The sequence below is a fragment of the Impatiens glandulifera genome, chromosome 7 (genome assembly GCF_907164915.1).
Source record: "Impatiens glandulifera chromosome 7, dImpGla2.1, whole genome shotgun sequence".
Lineage (NCBI taxonomy): Eukaryota > Viridiplantae > Streptophyta > Magnoliopsida > Ericales > Balsaminaceae > Impatiens > Impatiens glandulifera.
The window spans coordinates 42,063,378-42,074,817 of record NC_061868.1 but is presented as its reverse complement, the minus strand read 5'-3'; the positions used below and the strand labels follow the sequence as shown (position 1 = coordinate 42,074,817).

General features: G+C 31.7%; 1 protein-coding gene across 1 annotated transcript; it reads left to right on the top strand.

Moving 5' to 3' along the window:
* Window positions 1–6,152: 6,152 nt before the first annotated feature.
* LOC124910788 lies at window positions 6,153–10,851 on the top strand. The gene is made up of 5 exons (XM_047451466.1): window positions 6,153–7,012; window positions 7,105–7,823; window positions 7,908–7,994; window positions 9,645–10,256; window positions 10,419–10,851. Exons 1-5 carry the CDS (start codon window positions 6,901–6,903, stop codon window positions 10,530–10,532), a joined length of 1,644 nt encoding a protein of 547 aa, XP_047307422.1. The 5' UTR covers window positions 6,153–6,900; the 3' UTR covers window positions 10,533–10,851.
* Window positions 10,852–11,440: the final 589 nt, after the last annotated feature.

Genomic DNA, 11,440 nt, shown 5'->3' with positions numbered 1-11,440 from the left:
TAAGTAATGGAATGTTACAGTATTGAATCTGATTCTCAAAAACTCACTTTTAGAAAGAATTCAGGAATTTCGTCCTATTTCATGCTGTAACGTAATCTATAAAATCATCTTTAAAATCCTTTCGTAAAGATTTAAAACTGTTATTTCAAAATTAATTAGTTTAGGGCAATCAACTTTTATTTTGAATCGTTATATCTCCCATAACATACTTCTTATGCAGACTTTATTGAAAAGTTATGGGAAGAAGGATATATCTTCGAGAGTGGCTTTCAAAATTGACCTTCGAAAAGTTTTTGACTCTATAAGATGGGAATCTATTCATAAATTCCTTTATGTTGTTGATTTCCTTAACATTTTTATCGAGTGGTTAATAGTGTGTTTCGACCCCTGACTTCATTGTCAGCGTGAATGGCATACATAGTGGCTTCTTTAAGAGTGAAAGGGGAGTAAGGCAAGGAGATCCTCTCTCACCTTACCTCTTCGTTCTTATTATGGATATTATGGACTGTATCTTTAAAATGCTCCTAAGGAACTATAAATTCAAATTTCACCACTACTGCAAGGAACAAGCAATAACACACGTTTGTTTCGTTGATAATCTGTTCTTAATGACTCACGCAGATGTAAAATATGTTAGTACAATCAAGGAAGTACTGACAACTTTTTCTAGTATTACAAGTTTATTCATTAATAAAGACAAAAGCTAGGCTTTCTATGGAGGAGGAGTGAAAGAGGATTTGAAGTAGAATATATTTAGTATCATGGGGATAAAAGAAGGAACGCTTTCAGTCAAATATCTTGGAGTCCCTTTATCTGCAAATCAACTTCAAAGCTCACATTTTCGCCCACTTATTGAAAAGGTTATAAATTCTATCTTGGGTTGGGCTACAAAAACTTGTCTTATGCAGAAAGATTAGAACTTGTGAAAAGAGTTATTATGGGAATCATTGACTACTGGGCACACCAAATAGTCATTCCCAAAAAAGTCATGGATGAACTAGATAAGCTGATGAGAGACTTCATATGGGGTACTCAAGGAAGAGGAGACAAAAAGGTCAAATGGAAAATTGTATGTACCCTAAAGGAAGGAGGGCTTGAAATTAAAATTTGTGTCATATGGAATCGAGCACTCACAATCAGACATGTATGGGCCCTTGAGATGAAGGCAGATTCATTATGGGTCAAATGAGTTCATACGAGATTCATGAAAGGAGAAGCTAGCATATGGACATGTCAAATCAAAAATGAAATGGCATGGTCCTTGAATAAAATCCTAAGAACTAGAGGAGAGGCATATCAGATGATGAAGTTCAGAATCGGTAATGGAAGGGGATTATTTTGGCACAATCCATGGTTAGAGAATAATCCCATAATTCTTCGGGAAGAATTCCAATCTATTAGAGACAAAATCAGAAGAGATTGTCTCTTGTACTCGATTAGAGATATTCAAAAAGGAAAATACAGCTCTATTCTTAGAAGTATTCCAAAAGGAGTCAGAATTCAGAAACTGATCAATAATATACAATTCAATGGAAACATTGATACAAAAAGTTGGGATACTTTTATGAATGGAAAGTTTGTGGCAGAAAAAATATGGGAGATCATTAGAACAAAGGAGGTGGTGATCGATTGGCATAAAGTAGTCTAGTCTACAAAGATTATACCTCGAAACCAATTTATTCTTTGGCTGACATTCAGAAAAAGATTGGGGATAAGAGACAAAATTAAGAAGTATATGAATATCCCAAATGTCAATTGCCCAATGTGCGTAGCAAAAGAGGAAAGCATTGACCACTTGTTTGGGGAGTGTACATTTGTATCCAAGTTGTGGAATAATTTTGCTCAAAACATGAATATCACTAAATTTCCAGGTATATGGAACGAAATCATAAAGCTTGTAAAGAAAAAGGCTAAGGGAGATAGCTTTTATGCGAATGTTTTCAAATGCTTCTTTGGAGCCATCGTATACAATACCTAGAGAGAAAGAAATACAAGAATTCATAGCACGAATAAAAGAACAAAAGGAAAAGTTTGAAATGATATTATTTATTATGGCAACGCTCTCATACATGCATGGAGGGGAATTCTAATTAATGAAGACAGTTGGAAGCTCAGTCAAAAATGGAATATCCCTTATAAAATCATTACAAGGAAATAAAAGCTCAAATAGTTATGTTTGATGAGTTGTATGTAATTCAATTGTTCGTTGTTCTGTTTGCTCTATAATTCAGTTGTTTGAAACTCATTTGGTATTTTCAATAAAGCTATGGTTTATCTAGCTTTGTTTCTTGAAACTCATTTTTCTTCTTTTGGGATTTTTAATGAAATGACAATAAATCGTTTTCCAAAAAAAAAAAATCTATAAAGTGTTAAGGTTAAGAGGTGAGATTTTTTTTTTTGATAAGAGTCCATGTTGTGGTACAGTAGATCCCCTCCCCGCAACCATGACTCTCGACGTACGTCTCTACTTTGAAATAATTTGACATTTATAGATAACTTATGACATAAAGATAGGAAGAGTGAAAGATTAACAATGAATAATGTGGAATGATAACTTGACTAAACATAATTTAAAATGTTATTTATCTCTTCCCTCTTCTATTAATAATTTATTTTTTCATCTCTTCAATAATAATTATATCTCTCTTTACTTATTAATTTGTAAATATATGTTTATATATTTTGTTACTTAACTTAATTATTTATATAACTTTTAAAATAATAATAAAGACAATAACAAAATATATAAATATATTTATATTTTATAAATATATATTTAAGAGAATAAAAAATTAAATATAAAATTCTTAATTATTTTTGTAATTAATTATTTCTCTCCTCTATTAATTTATTAATATATATATTTATTTGAAGTTAATAATTTATTTATTTTAAAATAAGTAATAATAGAGAAAATAAATAAATAAAATTAATAATTTATATATATATATATATATATATATATATATATATAATTCTAAATGAATTATGGAACCTATTCTTTTGTAGTTATCATTGAAATTTAGAATATGTAGATAGTTTCTATTATAATTTTTATGAATGAAAATGAGAATTCAAGAATAAAATTGAATGAGTGAATAAAATTAAGTTAGTGAGTTTGTCTTGTATTTGAAAAAATTGTAAAATGTAACATTTTTTAGTTAAGGAGAATTAGTATGACACTCCAAACCAATGACTCCTAGTTTCAATTTAAAGCATTCTTTTGAAATCGAATTCATTCATACGCATGAAATCCTCTTTAGCATATTCTCTGAACCATGTCTTATCCCTCATGCTTCACTTTCTTTCTTTACTATATGTTCCCTAATTCGATCCAAACGGTATCATTTTATAATTTGGTGCAGGATGGTTTAGAATACTTGTTACAAAGAATTTCATCACTTATTCTTAAAACCAAAGCTTAAAAAAAAATACAAATAACAGGCAAGCAGGGCCGGTCCAGGGGCAAGCCCGGAAAGCGCATGGACTGGGGCAGACCCACCCGCAGCCCAATTCTTATTTAAAAAAAAATACTGTAATATTTTTTACTTTTTTCCATTTTAAACAGTAACTTTTTTTAATTTTTTTTTTCATTTCTTTTCAAGCATGACCATCACAATCTAATTATTTTATATTATTCTTTCCTAATTTCTTAATTTAATATATTTTTTTAAAAAATTTATAAACTACTTAAATTAATATATATTCTTATAAATTATATAAACTTCTTATACTTATAAATTTTACCTAATATACTTTAACTTTATTAAATTTTTTCTAATTTTTGAATTAGTTCTCAAATTTTCTAAGATTATTTTTTTAATCATCTTTTAATTTATATACTTAAATATTTTATTATAACTATATTGATTTTTTTGAATTAGGTATTTAGTAAATTAGTAATTAATATATTATTGTTAATACTTAATGCTTAGGATAGATTTTAGTTATTTAGTATAATCCAAGGAAATTAGAAATTTAGTTTTAAAATACTTCACCTCCGTTACTTAGAAACTAGGAATTAATATGATAGTTATTAGATTATAAGTTTATAAATTATGATTTAAAATTATGTTATATATAAATAATGTCATAACATATTTTTTGAATTACTAATTGTTAATTTTTATAAAAAATTAATTATTGTAATATATATATTTTTTGAGTTATGACGAAGAATATAAATCAAAATAGAGTAAGGGTTCGTCCATTTCAAAAACAAACTTCTAGATCTTATAATAGAAGAATCAAACGACGAAATGATGCATGACAAAGTCATTGGTGCGCTCGATTTCTAAATTATTCAATGTAAAAAATCAAAGTTCTATCCCTTCGAGTTCGAGTTTTAGAGATGAAGACATAAGTGATAGAGAAAATGACACTATTAGAAATAAAAAAAAAAAAGTGATGAAGAAAATAAAGTCATTAGAGATGAATGTGATAATGAAGAAGATGATACTTTTCAATATGAGGTTTTGAACACCTACAAAGGATAATATTATAGATCAATGTATCAATGAAAAAATGAGTATCAAGGTGTTAATGAAAAAAATGAAAAAGAAGAAAAATGTATTGATGGAGAAGAGGAAGAGGAAGAGGAAGAGAAAGAGGAAGAAGAAGGTGTTAACGAGGATTATAGGATAAATGTGTTATTAAAGATGTGAACTACGATCCGGGAATGTGAGGTAGTATTAACGATAAAATGAAGATAATGTTAGTTGTTCGAGGTCCAATTAAGATCATAAATGAAAATAATGTATTTCCAAACGAAAATGTTCGAAGTAGACACTTTTCATCTTCTCTTTATTTAAAACAAAAATTTTGTATTTATGAATTAGAAAATGTGGGTCTAGGGCAGCCCAACATTGCGAGTCAGCACTGCAGACACGTCCTGTGCCAAAACATTGATCAACCGGTTTAATTTTTAACAAGAACTAATATAACACCATCATCGTTTATTTTAACACTTGATTTTCACATCAAATAGTTTACAATCACACAATATGGAAACGAAAAACAAGTGGATCAAACGAAACGCATGAGAGACATAAATACTAGGTAAAATTGAGTTGATATTGGAATCATATTGAAATGTTACAAAATTATTACCAAAGTTCTTAGTATATATATATATAGTAAGAGGCTTACAAACAGTTTGAAAACTCAGAAGAAGGCTCGGTTGAAGCTCTCTTTCTTCCGGCGAGCTAACTTATGCGTAAATTGCGGTTTTCGATTCAGTCTATCGATCTTAGAATCTTAGATTTCACATAAATGCGCTCACCACTAACTCTCTCTCTCGATGGTCAAGTCTCCTTTAAAACGATAAATCAATTTGTCTAACTACTCTAGAAAATTTTATACTTATATTATCACCATTTAAATTGTAACAAAAATAAATTCACATTAAAAAATGTAACCATAACCAATTAGCTGAAATATGTTTTTGCCTTACTTACATGAATTACTTAAACAATCAATCAATTTTTCTAAATACCCCATAAAAGTTGATACCCAATATATTCATAAACAGAAATTTTCGAGAAATACAAAGAAAGTTTCGAGTCATATCAATCATGAGTCGAGACAACAAAATCTCGTGTATCTATTATATTACCATCTAAACCATATTAAAAAAATCAAGAAAATATGAAAGTAACCAAAGTATTGGGTTAAAAAGATGTTTTTACTTAAACGATCAATCAATTTGTCAGTTAATCTTAATTTGTTTAAAAAAAAAAATGAGTATATCTTTCTTGATAATTAATCAAATATTTGTAAAGAAAAAAAAGGAAGTAAGTAAAAGTAATAAATAAACATATAAATGCATATATATTGGGTCAAAAAGCTAATATTATGATTATTGATTAAATCAAAAAAGATATAAAATAAATAATCAAAGATACATAGAGATAGAATAGGGTTAGACTTATTCTTTAAAAAATTAATTTAATTTTTAATAAAAATAAAAAATCTTAATAGGGTTAGACTTATAGGTTGAATAGGTAGCAAAAAGGCTTAAAAACACATAACACACCAATAAGAGTGTGAGAGAGAAATATTAAAAAAAAAAATACAACGTCCATAAATAAAAAAAAAAAAAAAAAAAAAAAAAATCGGTCCTGATATATTTGTTCTTCTTCCTCCACGGCGCAATCAAGGCGGACTTAGTTTGTTCATAAGGCGGAAAGAAGAAAAAGACGGACTTGGTTTACGGGTTCATCAAATATATTCTCAACTAAACCCAACATTTAAGAAGGTGTTTTCGGTTTCTTAATTGCTTTCGATACATTCTACAAACCTTCGCCAATTCATTCTCTCTTTTACAAATTCTTGCTTATCGATACTACTGCTCTGCATTGACGTTTGGCGGCGCCCGCCGCAGGATTAGGGTTTGCCTTTCTTCGGACTAATTTCTTTTTCCTTGATTCATTCTGGGTCAGTCGGTTTTAGTGTCTTCTCTCTTTGATTGTTGCTCTCTGGACATATATGTTGTTATTCAGCTGTTGGGTAATTCATCGGACTGCGTTCTGTGTTTTCTGGCAATGTTTTTTTATTAGGGTTTTCTTTCCTGCAATGAGTTTCTAACTGTAACACCAAGTATTCAATCTTCTTCACGCCTTTGTTCAAGGTGGGGAGGGAGAAATATTGTTAATTTCTTGGAGTGAAGAGAGAACAACCCTAGTGACAGTAGTGTGGAGGTTGATTTCAGAGGGAGGACTGTAATTGAAGGATAGGCAGTTTTGGATTCACATTATAGGTAGTGTAGATTGATGTTATAAGAATCATCTGCAAACTTCTTCGAGACATTGGGACTTGGGAGTGTTTAATGACAGTGATTCCGAAACACCAGTTATATATATGACTATACATTTATTTTCTTTATGATACTCGGCATTAAATATGGAAAAAAGTGAGCAGACATTGATACCCGAGTGGTTGAAAAGTAGCGGAAATGCTACTAGTGGATTCACAATAACCAACCAAATTCTGTCGTCTACTGTGTTGAACAAAGGTAAACACTTTTTGTTGTTTGTCGTGTTGCTGTATGTTACTTTCCTTGTCCACGTGTATTTGACCTGATTTGTATATTTTTCATTGTTGTAGATGATCATGGTTCAGCGATGCAATCGAGAAATAGGGTATCTGCTAGTGTAAATAATCAAGACTCAGGGCGTTCATCTTTTTCTGACAGAGCTACATCCTCATACTTGCGTTGGGGTTCTAATAATAATGGTTCTGATCATGGGAGGAGTCACAATAGTTTTGGTAGTAGAAACAATCGGTATAGAGAATGGGATAGTAGGGATCAGGAGAAATCAAATTTGAGTGACATTAGGCGACATGACTATTCCAATCAGTTGGATAACATATTTCCAGTCAGGCCTTACAAGGATTTGAGACGCTCACAGTCATTAGCAAATGGCAGAGGATTTCAGCCCTTGTCTGGAAAGTTAGCAAGTAACTTGAGCAATAATTCTAAACGTGTGATAAATACAGTTCACAAGAATCAATTTGAGAGGGAATTTCCGTCACTAGGCACAGATGAGAGGCAATTGAATCCTGATATGAGAAGAGTTTCATCTCCTGGATTGGGATCAGCCATCCAAAGCTTGCCGGTTGGCGTTTCAACTTTGATTGGAGGTGATGGTTGGACATCAGCGCTGGCAGAGGTGCCTGTAATAGTAGGAAGTAATGGATCTTCTGGAGCTTCTCCTCAATCCATTCCCCCAAATATGACTTCCATTGCTTCAAGCACAGTTGTGGGGCTTAATATGGCTGAAACTGTGGCTCAGGGGACTCCTCGTGGCAATAGTACCTTACAGGTATTTACTGACCTTTTTTATTTCGTCCAACAAGTTGAAATAGCAATGGTTCCTCTTATTATTGTTATTCATTCTTTTTGACAGTTACCATCTGGAAATCCAAGACTGGATGAGCTGTCCCTTAAGCAATCTAGGCAATTAGTTCCCTTGAAACCAACTCCTAAATCCTCTGTAAGATCTTACTCTGGCTCTTCTTACTACCTTTAATTTCATAACTGCTAGAAGGTATTGTAAAAACAGTAGCTTAATGCAATCATGCTCATGGCTGTGGGATGTCAAATCTAATTTCAATGGGGGTTGGATGTTGTGCTAGCCTCCTCTAGGAAAAACAACTGGTCTCGGAAAAAAACTTGAGGTGGTGGCAGTGAGTACATGTTACTGCTCAACATTGACAGAACAAAATCAATAAATGTGCTACTTAATTACATAAAATAAAATCTAAGAACGTCTCAATGTTAGTACATAGGTAATGTACCCGAGGGTTCTAGTCTTGCATTTACTCTCTTTTTTTCTTTTTTCTATTTTTTCTGAAACATAACTTTACTAAGAGAAAAGAGGATACATACACATGAAACATAAACAACAACAACATGAAACATATATAACAAAAACATTAGAGACACGAACAAGATAGGCTTTTTAATTGTCACGATTGAGGTGTGATGTTTGCTTGTCATTTTCTGTTTATGAACATAGGAGGATGTGAATGAATTCTGATCTATAAGCGTTATGATTTGTGGACAGTGGTTCGGTACATAGAGAATTAGTGCTTCCCGTTTCAATAATGAGCTAGCTTTGTACATTTAATGCAATTTATTTATATCCTTTTATAGGTACCATGATGCTGAAAATATTTATTTTTAATATTTGAAACTACTCTTGATCACAAAGCCACTTCTCAAAATGCAATTATCTAATACAAAGCTCAAAACCAAGCAAACCACAAAATAGAGTAGATTTCGCCTCCAAATATTTTAAGAGTAAGATTATCCACATTAAAAAAAATCGAAGCGTATAAACCCTAATATATATATATATATATATATATATAATAACCCGTACTTTTTAAAATAGTCATCAAGGCTCGAACTCAAGTACTTGTTGCCACGAGCCTTGCGCTCTACCACTGACTGTTGTGTTACCAAATGGAATGTTTTGTTTTCTGTATAGGTCTAATCTGTTGAGTTGTTGTTACCCCAGTCATGCATAACTCACATTAGTTATGTTTAAAAGTGCAAATCTAGCAGCATAACAAGTTATTCATTACATTGATTGTGCAATTGCCTCCTTCACATTTCTATGGTACTGAAGTGTGCTTGTTTATTTAACTTAAGACTACACCCTATGTTTTCAATCCAAAGAATTAGTTCTGGTTACATATAGTCCTTAAATGGTAACAACTATTTGCCTATGGATTCATTTGTAGCTGACATACAAACTGAGAGGAGCTATGAAATAAAGAACAGGATTTAGTTTATAGTATTTATTATCTTCTCCTTTTTGGTGATTCATGGTGAGGTAACTTAAAGTTAATCCTTGATATTATTTAAACTCAATGCAAATTATGCTTGGATTCTTGAAATATAAAGTTTGTTATCCATGACTATATGTCCATATATGTCAAAAGAAACCGTATACAGTTTTCCAAATTAACTCCGCTTATTTGTCTTTTTATTATTTAATATATATATATATAAGCATCTTTAGTTCTGGTGCTTTTTCTTCCTTTTTAAAAAATCTTATGCTTGCTTCTATCCACGTTGGAATGAAGTTGGTTACGAGTAAGTGATAAATCCTTTTTATTTGTGTTTGCTTCTTCAGGGCCTCAATTTAACTGACAAATCCAAAGCTAAGATTTCACATCCGCATCAGGTTTCATCTCAAGTTGCCAATTTTTCCAGTGTTGGAAAGCTTCAGGTGCTTAAACCGTCTCGAGAACGGAATGAGGTTCCTCCTCCGACAAAAGACAGCGTGAGTCCCCCACCAACTGTCTCTCTCCCATCGAGGACCAGCCCGGGCCCAACAGTGTCGGAAAAGAATGCTAATGCTCAGAGCAGAAATGATTTCTTCAATTCAGTAAGAAAGAACTCAATGACAGTCCCTTCTTCTTCGCCTTCTGCTGTTGTTGCCTCTGCAAATAAAAACAATGAAGATGAAGAAGAAGTTGTTGCTGGCAAGATAGCAGGGGGGAATGAAGATGCTCTTGGAAAGGAAATCACCTCGGTTGGGAATAATAATGTGGTCAAGGAAGAACCAAAGAATGCTGCTGCAAAGGCTGAAGAATCTGTCGAAAACGGAAAGATTCTTCATTCGGAAGAGGAAGAAGTTGCATTTATGCGTTCACTTGGTTGGGAGGAGAGTAATTACAATACTGAAGATGATGAAGGTCTTACTGAGGAAGAGATCAGTGCTTTCTTCAAGCACATTAATGAGGTAAATATAAAATTTTATAGCGTTTTATCATCTCCATTAACATATTTCAAACTATCAGGGTAGAATGTCCTGATTTAGGGAATAAAAAAAACATATTTCTTGGTTTGGAAAGTTATTTAAGAAGATTCTAATGCCACCTTATTATGTTTCCTTTTGATGCAGCATCTTACACTGAGATCGTCGTATCAAACAGCTTGTCGAAGATTGCAGTCAGTGTTGGGTTATGCTACTTGCCCTCAATCTAGCTCACCTCGATCCTCCCATGTCGATTCCTAATTTGACCGAGGAGTTTTTTTTTAAGTAGAACTGGAAACAACAACGTTTTTAGGGTTGGCAAAACGCATATGTTTCTTTCTCTCTTTTTTTGGTTTTCTTTTTTCTAAAGCATTTTGTTGGCATTTGCCATCCATGGATGAGTTTTCTCTCTGAGGTGGGGGAGGGGGACTTGGTTTCATCAGCATAGTACTATTATAATAGTAGGTAGTATAAGGTTGGGCATATCATATGGCTGTTTCCTCAGTTTTTGATTCTTTCTGAAAAGGAATCTGAACATATATAGCTTATGCTCTTCCTTATTGTTATTATTTTTTTCTCTTAATACATTTTCTAGGAATATGTGAATCTAGATATAGAGCATTTTATCATTCTTTTTATAGGGTTGGTTTTTTTATAAAATGACTAGTTTTTATCTAATTAGTAGGTTAGGTTGCAAGTTTAGTGTGAGTTTTTATCTCAATGAAGGTGATGACTGATTATCTTTAGTGTAGATAAACATCCTTAAATAAAACATGCAAAAACTAGTTAAGATTATGCACTGATATTTGAACATGGGACTAGTTAAGAAAATGTTTATCAACAATCTTATGTTCAATATGTAGTGGTTTTGCTCAATGTTTTATTTTCTTATGTTCTTCTAGCAATCTTTTTTAATCTGGATATGAGGACGTTGTATCAAAATTTGAAATTTTTAGTGTGAAAAATAGTATGACTATTACATATAGTTTTATATAGAGAGCTTTAAATAAATGTTTTGACCTCAAAAGAAATTATTACTTTGGAGTTGATAAGCTGTGTCCAATTTATGGAAATGAGTACATCATGTTTTGGTTTAAATGTTATAATGTTAGACATATTTAGAATAAAATAAATGTGGGTTTTAATTACCTAAGTGATTCTTGATTTTA